This window comes from Daphnia magna, linkage group LG8 (genome assembly GCF_020631705.1).
Source record: "Daphnia magna isolate NIES linkage group LG8, ASM2063170v1.1, whole genome shotgun sequence".
Lineage (NCBI taxonomy): Eukaryota > Metazoa > Arthropoda > Branchiopoda > Diplostraca > Daphniidae > Daphnia > Daphnia magna.
In genome coordinates this window covers 3,825,687-3,844,286 of record NC_059189.1, presented here as the reverse complement: position 1 = coordinate 3,844,286, position 18,600 = coordinate 3,825,687, and the positions used below count along the sequence as shown (strand labels likewise).

The 18,600-nt window shown below is 38.8% G+C and overlaps 1 protein-coding gene, 2 long non-coding RNA genes and 2 pseudogenes across 3 annotated transcripts; 1 reads left to right on the top strand and 4 right to left on the bottom strand.

The window, feature by feature from the left end:
* Window positions 1-867: 867 nt before the first annotated feature.
* On the bottom strand, window positions 868-1,834 carry LOC123475335. Its single transcript, XM_045177930.1, has 3 exons — window positions 1,780-1,834; window positions 1,446-1,723; window positions 868-1,375 (listed from the first exon to the last, which is right to left on the bottom strand). The coding sequence occupies exons 1-3, from the start codon at window positions 1,832-1,834 to the stop codon at window positions 1,094-1,096; spliced, it is 615 nt and encodes a 204-aa protein (XP_045033865.1). The 3' UTR covers window positions 868-1,093.
* Window positions 1,835-1,927: 93 nt separating this feature from the next.
* LOC123475251 lies at window positions 1,928-2,531 on the bottom strand. The gene is made up of 2 exons (XR_006650070.1): window positions 2,336-2,531; window positions 1,928-2,274 (listed from the first exon to the last, which is right to left on the bottom strand). It is a non-coding gene; the product is annotated as an uncharacterized LOC123475251 (long non-coding RNA).
* A 1,545-nt stretch (window positions 2,532-4,076) lies between these two features.
* LOC123475248 lies at window positions 4,077-8,156 on the top strand (annotated as a pseudogene).
* A 675-nt stretch (window positions 8,157-8,831) lies between these two features.
* On the bottom strand, window positions 8,832-9,820 carry LOC123475250. The gene is made up of 5 exons (XR_006650069.1): window positions 9,660-9,820; window positions 9,477-9,587; window positions 9,266-9,416; window positions 9,028-9,175; window positions 8,832-8,964 (listed from the first exon to the last, which is right to left on the bottom strand). It is a non-coding gene; the product is annotated as an uncharacterized LOC123475250 (long non-coding RNA).
* A 612-nt stretch (window positions 9,821-10,432) lies between these two features.
* Window positions 10,433-13,433, bottom strand: LOC123475334 (annotated as a pseudogene).
* Between the last annotated feature and the right edge of the window lie 5,167 nt (window positions 13,434-18,600).

The window sequence follows — 18,600 nt, the reverse complement described above, 5'->3', positions numbered from 1 at the left end:
TCTCATTCACTTTTTTGTTTTGATTAATTTATTTTTCTTAATATTGTTCTCTTGTGCGTTTCCCGTGCTTGCGTGAAACTTGAATTAGAATCAGAGTCTTCTTGTTCAACAAGTGAGGTTGGACCAGAAGCAGGGGAAGCATTTGAGTCCTCCAATTTAACTTCCAATTTTGACTTGTTCTTTTTACTTTTATTCACAGTTACCTTTTTTCGTAACTGATCCTTTGCCTTCTTTGTTTCTAAATTGGTATGCTGGATTGATGAGCATACAAACTTGGCAAGCGGGACATCACTAGAACATGAATTGTCATCTGCTGATACTGAAACATTTGACGATGGAACTTCTAATTTTGAAACAACTAGTTTTTTATTGGAAGCCAACTTGCTAAGTGGGATATCACTAGAACTTGAATTTTCATCCATCGAAACCAAAACATTTGATGGTTCTTTGTGGTGTTTTTCAGTAGTGTTTGAAGTTGAGCTTTCAGTTTCATCTTCTGACAAAATGGCTAACTGGGTTCTCTTTTTTAGATACAAATAAGCTTTAAGGGTAAATCTGAGCTGGAGTTCGAATTTTCATTTGAAATCGGGGAGGCAATTTTAACCATTTGGTGAGACAGGCTTAAGGTTTCACAATCTTTCAGGGGGTGATTTTATGGAATCGGATTCGGATTCGGAAGAAGTACCCGAATCAAGAGCTTCCATTATTTCGTCACTCATTTCACGTGTTAAGATCGAAGATGATCTAGTAATACTTGAAATTTTGTCTTCAGTCACTGCCGAACTCGTGAATGAGATTGGCGGGAAAATGCAGCTTTGTCGTGACAGATCCGCCTGCTATTTTTTTCCCCATCCACAGTTGCCAATGTAGTTATAGAATTCATTGTATTTTGTATCGTAATGTGGTAATTCGTGAATTTAATAGTTGTAAAAAGTAATTTGGGTTCGCTATACCAGGCAAAGTTATTTGCGTTAAAGTGTATAGAATAATCATGATATGAAAATATTCGGAGTTAGAAGCATTTATGCTTTCGACAACTCTTTGTTATCTTTTCCTGTATCAGCTGACAGGGGTTCCTCAAACGCTGAAAAGGCTAACATTTGAACAATCTTCCGAGCGTCGTCGTGCTTGGAATCTGTTTTCTTGTCAGTTGTTCCTCTATAAATAACTGCTTAAACTGGCGTTTGACGCGACGCAGTAGATATCCAGAGTTCCAAACTCTCGTCATTTCCCGACTCAGATAAGACACAAGACGGGCCGTCTCCAAATGTGACGGTACCTTCCCATTTTCACTTAATCGAAGAGTAACCAATGCTTCATTAGGACGAATTTTTGTGGGTTTGAATCTTACTGCGACCAATTTCCCATCAACTTCCTGAAAATAGTTCATAAGGTTGTTATGTACGTAACGTACAACCGAAGATATTCTGAACGGGGACACAAACCGTCAAACGTAGTTTAGCTGTCAGTTGAGGCATTGATACACGCGATTGTTGAAGAAGGAATCCTGATTTTCTATCCATTACATACTGCAGTGGGCCGATTAGTAATTGTGTGTCGATAATGTGCGCAGTGGAATTTTGTCTCATTCCGACCAAAACGTCGCCGTTTCTTTGAATAAATCCTATTCCTTCAACCGTAGCACTTGGTCTGCGTGGATAACTTCGGGATGAACTTTGGTCACGTTCACCATCCAATTCCTTAGCTTGGCGACCTGAATCCTCTGTGCCATTTCAAATTATATATGTCCGTCATATTGAATGAAATAAGACAATTTACCGCTGTTGTGATGACTCTTCTTCAGCAAATCCCAGTTTCCTATTCTGAATTTCATTATCACTGAGCAGCTGTAGACTGTATTCCACCGTGCCATCTGGCAGCACAACCGAGGTGGTTGTTGGGTTCGATGATACCCTGTAACATTATCCTTTTGGATTGCGTGATGTTAACGGAAACATATGTGACTGTCTCTGCACTGTCGTCAACGTCATCCTCTTCAGTCGCCATAAACTCCTCTGGAACGGTGGAGGATTCACCAATATCATTTGAATTTTCAGTTACGGGGTCAAGTGTCGTTTCTTCTTCCGGATTCATCGCATCATCGTCGTCTTCATAACTTTCGGTATCTACTTCGGCAGCTTCATTCTGAAATCGTTGGCAGCTCTTACTCGGCGGGTTTTCTCATCTATCATTTTTGCTGCCATTTTGATCGTGTTTGTTTTATTTAGCGCAACAAACGCCCAAGGAGATATTTTCATATTCGTACGGAAGGTACTGCAAACAATGAACAATTGTTTAAAATATAGGGATAGTTATTCAAAGTTTATCAACTTACTTTAATCTTACAGAAAACGTAGAATTCTGTGTGGCTAATGTTTGGGACATACATGCAAGCATGTCATCCACAGCTTTATTCAATTGATCGGTATGGCTGATCGGGCCAAATACCGAACTGCACGGCTGCTGGGTTGTTTGGCCTTCTTGTTTCCTTTCTTTTCATTTGGAGGACGACGATTACGTCCACTGGGTCTCCTGCCCATAGTAGGGCTTAGATAGTTAGACTAAAACTACTTTCTACATGGTAAACGGTTCAGCTAAGCATTTCAAACCAACCTTTCTGATTCAGCTGGTTGACGCGGTTCTTGCGACGTTTACTTGGGCGCTTTTTTTTCCCGTCATGCTTGTTTGCAACAATCAAAGTTGAATTTTTTTCAGTTATGATTTCAGAGGATTCTACCTGATGATCCAGAAGCAATTGTTTGACTGTGTCCTTTTATCAATTACTGAACTTGCATTGGTTAAACTGACTTCTAACTCATTTCCTTTTTTCCTAACAAAAAATTTTAAAATTTATAAAATTTCTGTAGTCACAAAAAGCAGCTAAAGAAAGAGGTGGAACGCCATTTTGTTGCGAAAAGAAGACATTTTGAAGTGGAACAACTGAAAACAGCCATGAACAATTCATAGCGTTCCGAGTTTTGTAAGAGACTAAGGTTATTTCAAGGGTAAAAATCATGGCGTTGACGAAAATTTACTGAGGGTTCTTACCTTCATTTAAGTGGGCCAAACCAGGCGAGAAAAGCAAAACAGCTACACACAGAGAGAACACTCCCATTGCGAATTATTAAAAAATATATATAAACACAATAAGCAATGATGAAATTTTCCAAATGGAAGAGAAAATCTCTTGTTTACTGGTCGATGACTTGTAGCCTTTGTTGACTACCAGTCGTCATTCTTTTACCACGTAACACCGCAACGGGGCCTGGACGTGGAGAATCAGATGTTTCATTCCGATTGCCGATGGCGTCAGAAGGATGGCCTATGGTTTTGTTTCCTTTCATGGAGCTGGAATTGTGTTTACTGCTACCTACAGCGTGTCAGACTGGCATCGTGTTTCACTGCTACCTGCAGCGAGAGGATGGCCTTAATGCTTCGGCATGGTTTCTGATGCGAGAAACCCAGAGAGAGCGGCAAACGAATATCTTCAAACAACAATAAAATATGCATTTTTTTCAATTATTGTTAACAACAGGAACATGTTATTTGCCATATATCACAGTGAGCTGCCCAGGCACTAACATATTTAATATTCTGATATTCACGCAAGTAACGAGAAGAGTTTTCACGTTCTTCAGCAGTAATGTAGCCTACTAAATTTCCTTCCTTAATCTTGGTAGGATGACGCAGTTGGGACACCTAACTCTTTAATCGAGTCATATAAACGAGAAATGCCAATGCATTCTGTTCTGGCTTTCGGGCAATTTTACCCCTCAATAACATTCAGTTAGATTTATAAACGTGTCTTTATAACAATAACGATGCATTCCTGGTTGACTAGTGCATCTCAATGTCAGGACACTAATCGTGAGGACCAATACATGCTAGGCAACTAACAAAAACGAAACAAAAATCAGGAGGTAAACATGACACAACGTGTGCTAATACAAAGCTACTAGCGAGCCTTGCTTGTTTTAAACGTCATTACGCTCCGAGCTCCCACCTCCGTACTCCATAGCTGTCCGAAGTATTTGACTATTTGGGTTTAATTAACCAAAACGACAACGCTGCCCCACTGTTGCCGCTTTCACCAATTGGTTTTGTCGCTCACCAACTGACGTGGGTTATTTTCTGTCAACGTCAAAGGTTTCGTGAATTTCCTTCGTTTCGTATAGATATCGTTCACATAGAAAATACAACAAGCAATTGAAGAAGAAAAGAAACAAGGCAAGTCTCCGTCTTTCTTCACTCAAATCAAATGTCAGTGATACCTAAGTAACTGTAAACACAGGGTGGTTTTAGTTTAGATGCAGATAGCTGTCATAAAAACATTACATCAAGCTTGGATCGGTCAGAATTTTGTCAATTCACGTATCGTATTGTATTTTTCTGTTTAGATGTCCGTGACCGAGCAACCTTGCTATACCCTCATCAGTACCCCAGATTCTGATTATCCACCACCAGATCAGCTACGAAAAGAATTGGAAATTGGAGATATAAAAGCCAAAATTGATGCCTTAAAAAAGGCCATTTATATAATTTTAAATGGAGAAAAGATTCCAGGAATCCTCATGGCTGTTGTTAAATTTGTGCTGCCTCTACAAGACCACAATGTCAAGAAATTATTGCTGATATTCTGGGAAATTATCCCAAAGACATCAGCAGATGGAAAGCTCCTGCATGAAATGATTCTTGTTTGTGATGCCTACAGAAGAGATCTGCAACATCCTAATGAGTTTATCAGAGGGTCAACTTTGCGCTTTCTTTGCAAACTTAAAGTAAACCAATTGTATAGTGTCACTAATTCTTCAACTGAGCTCTTTGTGGTTTTCCCTTTTAAAGGAACCTGAGATCCTAGAGCCGTTGATGCCGTCGATCAGGTCGTGTTTGGAACATCGACATAGCTACGTTCGGCGCAATGCCGTTTTGGCTATTTACACAATTTATCGCAATTTTGACTTCCTCATTCCCGATGGACCAGAATTAATCGCAAATTTTTGGAACGTGAACAGGATATGTCCTGCAAACGAAATGCGTTCATGATGTTGATTCATGCCGACCAAGATAGAGCTCTTCTTACCTTACTTCGTGCATTGATCAAGTAATTAAGAAGTTTTGCATCCAAGAAAATTTAATAATTTAGTTTTTTTTTACTTTTCTGTGGGTCAGGTTCATTCCTTTGGCGATATTCTACAGCTGGTCATCGTTGAACTAATTTATAAGGTATGCCACGCCAATCCTAGTGAACGGTCGCGCTTTATTCGATGCATCTACAGTCTCCTGAATGCAACAAGTCCGGCTGTTCGCTACGAAGCCGCTGGTACCCTAGTAACTCTGTCGTCTGCACCTCAGCTATCAAAGGTTATTGATCGATACTCTTCTTTTAAAAAATTCTAACATTAACCTCACATCACCTCTCCTACCGTAGCTGCCGCCAGTTGCTATATCGAAATTATCCTAAAGGAAAGCGATAATAATGTGAAGCTGATTGTACTGGATCGCCTAATTGCTTTGAAAGAGCAACCAAACCAAGAACGTGTCCTGCAGGTTGGTTATCTTTCATTAACCTTGGCACCCTCCCATCCCTGAAAAGAAAAAGAAATAAGTAATATTAAATAATAATAATAAAATAATAATTACGTTTTGCCAGGAATTGGTCATGGATATTTTACGTGTTTTGGCAACTCCCGATTTGGAGGTTCGGAAGAAGACGCTATCGCTCATTCTTGATTTGGTGTCATCACGCAACATTGAGGATATTGTACTTGTTCTGAAAAAGGTTAAATTTCCTTCATGTCGTTGTTAATGGAACAAAATTCCTACTAAAGAAAATTTATTTGTAGGAGGTAACGAAAACGCACAACACAACTGAGCATGAAGATACGGGAAAATATCGACAACTGTTGGTGCGCACTCTTCATTCTTGCTGCATCAAGTTTCCTGATATTTCTGCGACCGTAATTCCTGTCCTAACAGAATTTCTTTCCGACACCAACGAACTAGCAGCAGCGGATGTTTTGCATTTGTCCGCGAAGCGATTCAAAAATTCGAGGGGCTGCGTCCGCTTATAATCGAAAAGCTCCTCGAAGCCTTTTTTCGATCAAGTAAGTTTTTGTTTTTGACCAAAATCTACATACGTTTTTTTTTTTTTTTTTTTTTATTATTAATTTTCGTTTTAAGATCGGTCAAGGTGCATCGTGCGGCAATCTGGATCTTGGGCGAGTACGCTACTTCGACTGATGACATTCGTTCAGTCATGTCGAAAATACGACAGTCGCTGGGTGAAATTCCTATGGTGGACGATGAAATCCGGAAAGCAGCTGGAGATCAACCCGATGGAGAAAGTTCTGCTACACAAGGAAATGTCGTTGTCAGTAATCCGACGGCTCCCAACGCTCGCTTAGTCACAGCAGATGGTACCTATGCCACCCAGTCTATCTTCAGCACTGCCGTAACAACCGCCAAAAAGAAGAAAGACCACCTCTTCGAAAGTACGAAAATACATGAAATCTGCAGTTTTACTCATTAGTTATTAAATGCATTATCATCCTAGGTATCTGATGGAAGGTGATTTTTTCATTGGAGCATCAATGGCTACAACTCTAACCAAACTAGCCTTACGTTTTGTGCAACAAATTTCTAGCACGCAAATCCAAAACCAGTTTTGTGCAGAAGCCATGCTTGTTATCACGGCAATCCTTCATTTGGGCCGTTCTGGTTTGCCACAAAACCAATCAGTAACGATGATGCTGCAAGACTAGGGCTTTGCCTTAAGGTAAGCCACAATCTTGAAAACCTCTATGAGCAGTTCAACAATTTTTGTTTTGTCGTTAAAGGTGCTGTCAGAACGATCACCCATCTTGGTAGAAGTCTTTACAGATGCCTGTCGTCGTTCAATTTCGCTTATGCTAGCTGCCAAGGCTGAAGAAGAAGCTGCTGCCCAAAAGAATTTAGAAAAGAACAATCGATCGGTCCAAGCTGATGACCTCGTCTCGTTTAAGCAACTTCTTTCTCGTAATGAACTAGGCGGCCTCGAAGACGTATTTGAATCGAGTTTGTCGCAAGCTTTGCAGGATCCGCTCAGCGAACCGGACTGGATCTGAGCGTCTCAAAACTGAACAAAGTGACACAGTTGACGGGTTTCTCCGATCCCGTCTATGCCGAGGCATATGTCAACGTGAACCAGTATGACATCGTCCTTGATGTTTTGATTGTCAATCAAACCGCTGATACCCTTCAAAACTGCACGTTGGAACTGGCTACGCTCGGTGATCTGAAACTTGTAGAAAAGCCTTCAGCCATCATTTTGGCCCCACATGACTTTGCTAACATTAAGGCTAGCGTTAAGGTATGCTTTTGGATCTTCTGTTATTTCAGATTCATTAGTCTTTCCGTGGTGATCCAGGTTGCTTCGACGGAGAATGGTATTATTTTGGAAACATCGTCTACGACGTGACTGGCTCTACATCTGACCGAAATGTTGTGGTTTTAAATGACATTCACATTGACATCATGGATTATATAATGCCAGCCAGCTGTACTGACGCTGAGTTCCGTCAAATGTGGGCCGATTTTGAGTGGGAAAACAAGGTTACTGTCAACACCAATATTAATGATCTAAATCTCTATTTGCAACATCTTCTCAAGTAAGTAGGGTGTAGGATGTTCGCTTTTCTTAGCTTAACTTAACTTGTAATTTTCTTCTTATGTAGGTCGACAAACATGAAGTGTTTAACACCAGAGAAAGCCTTAGCTGGTGATTGTGGTTTTATGGCAGCCAACTTATACGCGCGTTCCGTCTTCGGAGAAGATGCATTGGCTAATCTCAGCTTGGAGAAACCATTCGGTAAATCCGACGCACCAGTTACAGGACACATTCGCATTCGTGCCAAGAGTCAAGGAATGGCCTCAGTCCCGGTGACAAAATTAACACGATTCAAAAGGCTTCAGTAAAACATGTCGTGGCTTAAATGTAACCGCAGTATTCTCCACGGTTGCTTCCAAAAAAATTCATTCGTTCTTTGATTCACTATTATTCCCAAATTGAAATGTCTATTTGTTGCAAGTGTTTTTTCCTCATCTACATTCTTTAAGGAATATGTGGAATGCAGTTGTTGATTAGTTTTTCTTCATCAATATAACAGTGGGCTATGTTATATTAAATTGTTCACAATCGTTCTATCCTTCAAAATAATTAATAAGCGCGACATATTTTCATAGTGACAACCAAGTGAAACATAAGCTAGCATACTTGTGCACGGCGTTCTGAAAGTGCTTTTCATTAAAATAATACCGTCTCTTGACTCTCTCCATTAGTTCCTTTGTCGTTCAACGGAATTTCGTTAGTACCATTTACAGTAGTGTCCTATGTATTTATGGAAGCTAAATATGAGTATGATGAATTTGGATGTTTGAATTTACATTACTTGCTTGACTAGCAGTTTTGGATGGTCCATTTGTTCGGGATACAACCAAGGTTTGAAGCCTGACTATGTAATTGTTTCCATTCTAAATATCCGCGGCAAGCTTTATGCAAAGTTTTCATCATCTTAAGTGAGGGGAATCGAATAATTAATGAATTTCACTTCTTACAGTGAACGTATACATCTAATATCCACATTACCTTGGGGGCAAAATACTGAGTGCCTTTATTCACAGCCCAAGTAGGGATTGTTCTCCGTGGATCCGTTGCCGAGACATAGGCAAGCGTTAGGCCCTTGGATTTTCCGGGCAAAGGCTCGATAACGTAGCCTCTTTTTATATAAAAGGGCATTACGATAAAATTAGGTTATGACAGAACTAATAAAACGACAAACCTGTGATGTGGGATACCTCTGATGAAATATTTTTAGGGGGTAGGTCTTTGTGAGTAATGGAATGATTTAGGATAGAAATTTTTTTGTGTGGCTAACCACGAACGTTGAAGGACAAAATCGCGGTTCTGAATCGGTGGCGGGCACGACACTATATTAAGCAAAAGATGTTGGTAACTTTGAACTACTTTCTCTCACATTCCAAAATACTTACTGGCGTAATAACCAACATCATTGTTTGGATTAATATAGCCTATGGTGTAAGATGCAACCATACATGTATCCCAAACAGGTCTATAGTCTCCATCCATTAAGAGATCAAACAACAACCACATATCAACATCATGAAAAGTGGTTTTCACCTAATGAATTAAAAAATAACCAAAAATAAGTTATGAAGGCTTACTTGCCCATACATCTTGGAGTTATAAAAATAATTATGTTAACATTACTTTGACAATTTTTAAGTCTGTGCTGTTTGAATGTTTGCTCCACACATTGATTTCCATGTTGATACTCCAGTTTCCAAGAGTTATCTGCTACCATTTGCCAAAGTTTCTCAAAATCTTCATCAGCTGCAGCTTGCATCATTCCAACCTCCATCTGAAAAAATTTTTCGATACAAATTCCTCACAGAAAATATTCTTTAGAGATTTAGTTCACCTTGTTTAACGTGTATGCCCAAAATTTGGATGCCCTGAAGAAAGAAGTTTCGATACACACAACTATTGGTTCGGCTTTGATATTTGCTTCAATTACACATGGCTAAAATATCTGCAAACAAGAAATTAGCTTATGTTATGGCTTTCTCACATTGAAGTAAATAAGGATTCTAGTACATGTTACCAGATACAAATGGTCCTTGTTAATGTCTGTAATCTTTAAACAAAAGCCTACAACAGCACTTCATATTTAGTAACTGAGAAGAACAAGTTGCATATCAGACTTCTTGGTTGGTCCAGTTAACAATAAGACTGCTAGCCCGCATGCATGTACGAGAAAAGGGGATGGCCTTCTCCTTCGCTTTGGCCTTGGATTACACAATTTAGATCCCTAAGTCGGTAATCTACATCATCAACAAACTTTCAATTGAAACGTGCGGCTGCCTGCTACATTCGTAACTTTTCTCTTCTTTCAAAGCAATTGCCAGATGTGAATTTCAGCTGTCAGCAGGTGATGTGCGTGACGGCCGACAAGGGTTGGGGAGATCTAAACAACGTTATAGCGGGAAGTGGGTTATCCCTAAACACAGTTCATAGGCGTCTTGGAGTTCAAAACTCTGTTATCTTTTTCTCTGAACAAAGCCCCTAGACGGCTAAGTTCAATAACTGCTATGAAGTCTTATACTTTTTGGTAATTAAAGAGTTAATTTAGTAGGATGTTGGGTCTGGACTATGTTCTACACTAACAAACAAAACACAAGCATGTTCTGCTTCAACTGGGTCGCGATATCATGATTAACCGCCCAAAGTTCCTTAAGAATAGTTCAAATCCATTTCATGATCCTATTTAAAAAAATAAATAATAATTCACGCATTATTGAAGCGTTCTAGAATAGCTCACGTTTTGTCAAAGTGTTTCGATAAAAGAAGAACTTCTATTGCAAGCTCAGTTTCCCATTATCTGCTTTCGATAACAAGTCCCATGGGAGAAGTCAATTCGGTAAATTCAACACTATCTTTTGTTTTAATACGTAAACGAATTTCTGGTTGGCGCACTGTTTCACTTGAAGTCCCATCGCCATAGTCAACATAGAGCTGAAGGCACCGCGTGGAAAACCGTAAAATTGCTGGGAGTTGAGAGTAGGCTCACTACATTCCGTTCTACTTCATACTTGATACTCCGGGCCCCATACGCTACGTTGTACCCAAGACAAAGTGCGTCCAGCACTTGTCCGTCCCATGACACATCCACATCATATCGATCTTCGCCTGATTATTGACAAATTAAAAACCTGCTTACTTTTCATCAATTACAAGAAATCTTACCTTTTAGCCCAAAATCTAATTCTCTTTTGGACTAGCTGATGAAGTTCAGTTCTATTTTAAAGATTTAAAAAAAAACGTCATATATTTTGGGGTTTTAAAAATACGCAATGTCTCTTACCTAGAAAAAGGGAAAAAGACGACAAATTCATTGATTCTCCCCAAAAATTCATCCCGACCGAAGTGGCGCTAGAAAAATAATGGTATTGAAGAGACAATTCCATAAGGATTATATTTATACGGAACTCAAATTATATGAGATTCCAAATACCTTAAGTATCGGACGAACAACGAAATCACTAAATTCTCGAGATATGGAAAGTGTCGTCGAAGGAATTTCTTCTACTTATACAAAGGACAATTTCAAACACAACCAACAATGGTAATCTCATAGTAACTGACCTTCTTTATTGCTGTTTACACGCCGTTTTGCTGCCATTTCAGTTTCATGGCGCAGTCGTAAAGCATGATCGGCAATTTCGTCATTAGCCAAGTTTGAAGTCATGATAAAATCGCATCTTTGCAAATCGTTGTTTTGCCTCTTCCGTCTGTTATTCTTCCCTTTAATAAACAAACAAATATATTTGTGTATAATGCCTATCGTATTGCTTCAAGCAAACAATACTTCATCGAACAGCTGGCGTAGAACTGTTAATACATCAGGGTGCGCCTTATCTACTTCATCCAGTAGTACGACAGCCTATAAAATCGGTAAACCGATTTGTTGCTCTTGCGATAAACGAATATTTAGGAGCTTACATCGGGGCACTTTTTGAGTTTTTTGTCAACTGCCCGCCTTCTTCATAGCCGACATATCCTGGTGGAGAACCGATTCACTGCGTAACCTGAAAAGAAAAGATGTCAGTGGTTGCGAAAGCCTAGAATATCAGGTGAAGTCATGGTGATTACCTCATGTTTGTTTTGGTACTCTGACATATCTAAACGAATGAATCCGTCTGTATTCTTAGGATTTAAATACGTAGCTACCTAGAGGAATAGCAAATTTAACGAAAAAGGTTCAGGTAAAATGAAAACAACCGTTTACTTGTTTGGCAAGCTCCGTTTTACCGATTCCCGATGAACCGAGGAAAAGAAAAACCAATGGATGCTCCTCATCAATCCAACCTCCTTCTTTCCTGCGTATAGCTGTTTTGAAACAGGTGACTACTTAATGAAACAAAAGCAAAATATGGGAATCGAGATGACTATACCTGATGCAACCGTGGCGATGGCCGCCTCTTGTCCAATAATTTTTTCTTTAAACGCAATTCTAGCGGATATTTGCGTTTCTCTCTTCTGCAGCCTTTTCCTTCATTGAGTCTTCGTACTGCATAAGTTTTACAAGTTATGCTTTCATTTAAATAATTGTATAACAAAAATTGCAGCTACCTTGACAATGTAACTCTCTAAAAGCTTCTTTCATAGCATCACTGTTGGCGTAGTCGATTGGCTTGTGTCCGCTAAGATTCCGAAGGGATGGATTGCAACCACTGTCGAGTAAAGCAGCCACACAGGCTAAAAGAGAATGATCATGCTGCGATAAGAACTGCTGTAAAGATGAAATCATACTAGTTTTCCTTACCGGCATCGTCGATAATGCAGGCATAATCAATGCAGTGCATCAGTGTCCAAATGTAGCCCGATTATTAAGACGGTCAGAAAATTCTTCTTCTCTCATTTCCATGACTTTTGTCAAATCAAACAGATTGATTAACTGCTCTTCTATTATTTGTTGTCTGATATTGTTACCATCCAACCAATGAAGCCTCCTTTTTCTCTTGCTTTCAAATTTGCATTGCTAAAATCCTCCCTAAATCTGAATTGGCTCCACACTATAAACAAATAATAAATAAATAAATAAGCAATCTTACATATACTGTATGGTACAATAATGGATAACACTTATAGTATGGTTTTTAAAAATAATGATTTGGCACCTTTAATAAAGTTTTTATAATAACTCAACATTTCCTTTGAATCCTGCTGCAATATGTAGTGGAGTCCATCCTAAGGATGCCTGAAAGGATTTGTGTTCAAGTAGAGATTTGTATGTATGATAAAGTTTTAAAAATAAAATAAAAAGAAACTAAAACTAAAAGTGATGAACCTTTTGGTTTGGATCTGCCCCCTGCTCTTACAGAGACGCTCAACAGCAGCAGTATTGCCTTTTTGCAGCCTTAAACAGTGGATGTTCTTCTAAGGAAGTTTTATTTTTTTGAAATAATCCTTTAAGATCCATTGATGTACTACATACCATAATGTTACTGACAAGTTTGTCATCCTCCTGCTTTTGGTACACAGTGTGCCATTACAATGCCAAACGCCATGAAGGGTAACACGCCGAACTCCCTTTGGGGAATTTTCCTGAGAACGCGAATTATGGTTGAAGGTTTGTCTGGTGAAGGAACTACTCGAGAAAACTGGTGAGGCAAAAAATGATCGTGACGCCACCAGAATAATGGAAGGACTTTGTTTTGGATAGGTACCGAAATACTCCTTAGAGTGGTTTGAAAAATTTTGCATGTTGTTGCGATTTTTAGAACATAAAAAAACCAAGTTTTTAAGCGACGTTTTCTGACGTAACCTTATGGATTCTCAAGCTCTGCCTCAAGGCTTGAAGCAGACTACTACTCATCTTAACTTTTAATCAACAGGGACCACCTCAGGTCAGGGTTGTCTCGCTACATTCCAATATTCATATCAGAGCATGTCGTGCATGTTTGATTGTTTGTTCAGCTACCTACCCCCATTCAATTTAGATACCACAATTATTAATTTTTATATTATGTTGATATTTTTTCATACAGGTATTCGGATGTAGGAATAATAATGTTACAAATTCTTTTTGAAAAAAGGTAATAGCCAATTACGTAACACGGTTTATTAATGACTGGCTAGAATGCAATGCTGGGGTCATGTAAGATGTTTTTACCAGAAGGAACACAGCCAAAGTGAATAAACGCTGTTAAAAAGGCTTCATGAAAATGAAAACGATGAAAGGAGCCTGATTTTGATTTCAACTCAATATATTTTAAACACGAAGTTCGTATATTTCGATGCATCTCTCATCTTAGGTAGAAGACAAAAATGGTTGATGAGTTTAATGGTCAGGCTGCCAGTTGACTGTGGTAGAGAAGCCTAAGAACTGCAGTCAAATTCTGATTCATCATGACTATTGGATGGTCGAAGAAGAGGCCGACACGAGCAGTGTGGTGGGAGCCCTGACGACGTAATCTTAATTTTGAATTTTTGCTGCATTAAGTCCTCTTCTGATTGGAGCAACCGTTGCAGCGCTGTCATCTGGAAGTATCTCTTCGTTCAGAACTTCTTCCCCATCTACTTCCTACAGAAACAGAAGCTAAGAAAAACACTGTAAGATAATTTATTTTTGAAATTAGTTTGTAAAGCATCCTACTAGATGGCATTGAAACTAGACATTAATGGGAAACCAAAATAGAAGTTGTTGATTAAGATTGACCTCTACGGTATTTCTAAACCGTGCGAGGGCAAAAGACGCGGAACCATAAGATGTCGCCATGTATTGTATGACTCCAACCCGGTAAACTTGGAAAGTGTTCATAGATTATCAATCATCGTTACCTCCTACAGCGAGGCAGTTGAGGATGAATTGAATTACGATCCGCTTCTCTGACATTTAGCATGTTGGTACCATTTTCGATGAAAAACCTGATTTAACCTAGAAGGCGATTTAATGACAAAACGAGGAGAGCATTCCTTTCGGCTGCTTCCGTTTATGTGTTTAAGACGTCAGCAGCATCCACCAATCATCATAGTACTCAGCACCGGACATGATGACCAACCGATGATAAAGCAGCCGTAGAGCGGCTCCGCAAGTTCTTAATTTAGTATGCTTGTTTTTTCATCTTCTTTCTCTTTAACTCTGTGGTTATTTAGACTATGTCGAATAAGGGGCTTAACAAATACAAGCCGGTGATCTACTACATCATGGCAGCAGAAAACAGGAAGAAAAAAGAGCATGTATATACCTTGATCTCTTCAGAAGGTGACGGGCTGTGTGCGATAACGGCCAATAGCTCCAGCTGATGGCTGTGCCTCCTGATACAGAAATCTCCGCTGGTCGCGGTCGAACCGAAGTTCCGTCTGCCGCACTGCGATTTACTCGTGATACGTACCCAGGAAAAACAGCGTCTACCTCTTTTCCTGAACTCTTTGGCAAGCCTATCATTTGACCAGGTCAGCCTGATGATGTTACCAGTTTTTCCTCCCGGCAGCCTTCTAAGTTTCACGACTCTCGCGTCTTCCCAAAAATATCACACGAGTATCACGCTATAATCTTTCCGAATCTCCTCCAAAAATTTCTCCTGCTTGAACAAACGTGAAGTACTTGGTCTCCAATTCAAAGATTTAAAACACAATTATTTCTTAAATGTCTCCGACAAGCATAAAACATGGTTGATATATGCCAGAACCAAAGTTTTGTGAAGAGATATTGCCCTTTAGTGATCACTTTCAAACTCCATAGTATTGCAACATCCTTGTCAAAACAGAATCATTTCAGAATTTTTCACAACCGAACTGCAAATCTGCTGATATGTACTGAATTACATTTCTAATATTTCCTTTGGGTATCACAATTGCTCTCTAAAAACCAGACAATTTAATCTTGCCAAACTTCGATTCGGCCTATTTTAAATGTTTAATGTCCGAAGAAATTTTGAATGAAAGTACAATTATTCAATGATGCTTGAATAACTTAACGTTTAAAAGAAACCAAAGTTAGACTGTATACAACATTAGTAACCTAATCATCGATTCAGACTACAGAACACATAGTGACTCCTTTACATGTGGCAAGAATAAAAGATTTACTATTGTGAATGTATCAAACCCCAATTGCAGAATTTAATTAGTAATCATTGCTTCATCACTTGCTGCCAACTAATGAACAGTAAAGCACAGGGTAGAGTTTCGGGAGAAATGTTTGTTGGAATAAATAACGGTAAAAGCTGTGCTTCGTTAACGATAAACTATTCCTACAAATGGGTTAACAAGTCGTAGATGCAAGCACGCGCACTTTCACTATACAACAGCTCTTACGTGAGTAGACGAGAAGCAGCAGCAGCTGAAGGGCTGGGAACACGACTACATTGCGAACTTGACGCCGAGCGAAAGAAGAGTTTGCAACCCAACAAGCAACTGTTCTATTCTTAAATAAGACGCACAGCGATGACTCGGAGCCTTCTGTCGGGTATCGGAGTCGCACCGATATAAAAACGCCGGTACAGAACGACTGTATCATATGGTTAATTAAAAGTCAATCTCAGCAACCACCTGGCAAAAAGAATACATGGCAAAGCAGCAATCATGGCCACTTTGATTGTATAGGATTACCATTCAGCTAATACTAGCTCCACAAAATTTGAACTATTATAGAGGAAAGATAAACTATTTTACAAAAATAGATTATTAATTAGAGTATGTTTGTATTCACATAAAAATATTTGAGTGGAATTATGATATCAAACAAGGTCTGAATGATATAATAAAGCCACGCCAAAAGACCTGTTACTGAGGGGCATAGTTCAGCAGTTTTTCAATCAAATCCATGGCCCAGCAACATTCTTCTGCAACAGTATCTCTCTAGCTATAAGGTTAAGGGTATCGCTGAACACAAAAATGAGAGAATAAAAATACTTAAATCTAGTTACATTAAAATATATGATTGACAGCATACAAAAATTTAGTTGTTTTATTAATTAATGATTTTCATTTGTGCTGTTTAATATAGATATTTTGTATGTCAAATTTTAACAATTGGTGCAACTGTTACTTCAAACACAGCAGCCAACTTTTCTTTGTCTTGGTGACTGGAAAGACGAAAAGAGTTATAATTTCGAGTATTCATTTGTAATAGGTTTTCAAGATATGTCTCCCATTTGTTACCGATTACTTTTCCGCACGTAAAGCAACGAATAGGGAATGATCATTTTATTCTCTGAAGTTCTCTTGATAAAGAACTGTAGTTACTTATTGATGTTCATTGGGGGAACATTACTAGAACTTCGGTTTATCAGATCAAACGAAAAAATACACGCTGAGACGAGCGTCGCTGAAAATGAGAAAATCACGACTTGCTTTCGTCTGCTGACGTTGAATAGGATAAGCGGCAAGTTCACAAACTTGCTAAATATTAAAAATTATTCTATGATTTATGCGTAAAAAACCTGGCAATATTTGCATAACAGGAACTCATTAAGTTGGTGTTAATATATTTTCGTAACTGTAAGAATTAATTAAATTAATTTTAATATAATTTTTTCGATTAGATATAGATACCAGGTGTTTAGATGTTTGTTAATTTCAATTGCCTCACCGATTTTTGTTTTCACCCGATATCTATTCATTTGACCGTGTTACATTCCACGGTTCAAAGGTGTGATTGATTAATTGATATGTTTTCCTACAGAACAGACTGAGGTGGTAGAATTGAAACATTGATTTTCAGGATCAGGTCATTTGGTTAGTGATCACTAGTAACTGCAAACCTTCAAATTATGGCGACTAGACATACGACCCAGATACTGACACGTCTTCGCAGCTTAATGAAAGATACTTCTGTCGTAACAGAAGCTATTCAAGCTACATAATACCTTCTGGAGATGGCACACTAGTGTAGTGGCTCATTTTCCATCAGATTGCATATGTTTAAAAAATCTCCAAAATAGCCATGGGATTTCTTCAAAAATATTTCCTTAATTTTAGAGTGAATATATAGCTGACAGTGACCAACGCAGAGCTTTGTCTCTGATTTACTGGTTCAGCGGTATAATCACATTACTAAACGGAGGCATGGTCGTGGATCTGATGGCTGTTATTTTAATCTAGGCTATAAAAGAGTTGACTTGTAAACTGACACTTATGAAAGAAGGTAATGTATGTATCCTTTTGTATATATACTAAAGCATTTTCATGTATTAATTTTTAAGATACCTCTACTACTCCACCCAGGGAGCAGGTTTGCCAAAACTTTGCCAGTAGGATCAAAAGTTGGTGTGGATCCAAGACTATTTTCCAAAGACCAATGGACTCAACATTCTAAAACTTAAAATCGTTTGTCATACCTGGTCTTGTGGAACGAATATCGTAGACGTCATTTGGGGACGAGCTTCTGTCCGGACCAGTTATTCAACCTCTAGAAATCAAATACACTGGTAGGATTAGTTTGTTCATGTTTATAACCAAATCACAATAATTTTTCACGGTCAGTCACTGGCTCAGTAAGCCTTCGCGGCAGGACAAAGTTAAAGATGTTGGAGAAGATGGCTAAAATTGTTCTTATGCTGCTTGATGGTCTTAGACATTATTAATGCAGCAAATAGACTCATGAAGCAAAGCCAACACAATTACTTCTCATTTATTCAGGGTTGCTAAACTTACGTGGCAATCGATATCCAATATAATCCTGTATTTTTCGTGGCTCCTGGTCAAAATGAATGGAGAAATTCATTTGTTTGTCGATTCGCCCAAAGTGACATCTGCGGTGAAACAGCATTTAAATCTGGAGGCTGACATCGAAATGAAAGAACATACATCTTCCCCGACCACCGACACTGTGTTGGCTGTTCTGCATCCGTATGAGGATGTTGACGGTTTCTTGGCCGCCGAAGTACATATATTAGTAATCATTACCAAGAAAGACTTCTCTTACATGTTTTGTTTGTTTGCTGTCTTTTATTTTGTGAATTTTTCTGCAGTTTGCAATAACCAAAGGTTTGGATAAGATAGTATGCAGCTGCATTTTCCAACTTTAGTTCTGGTTA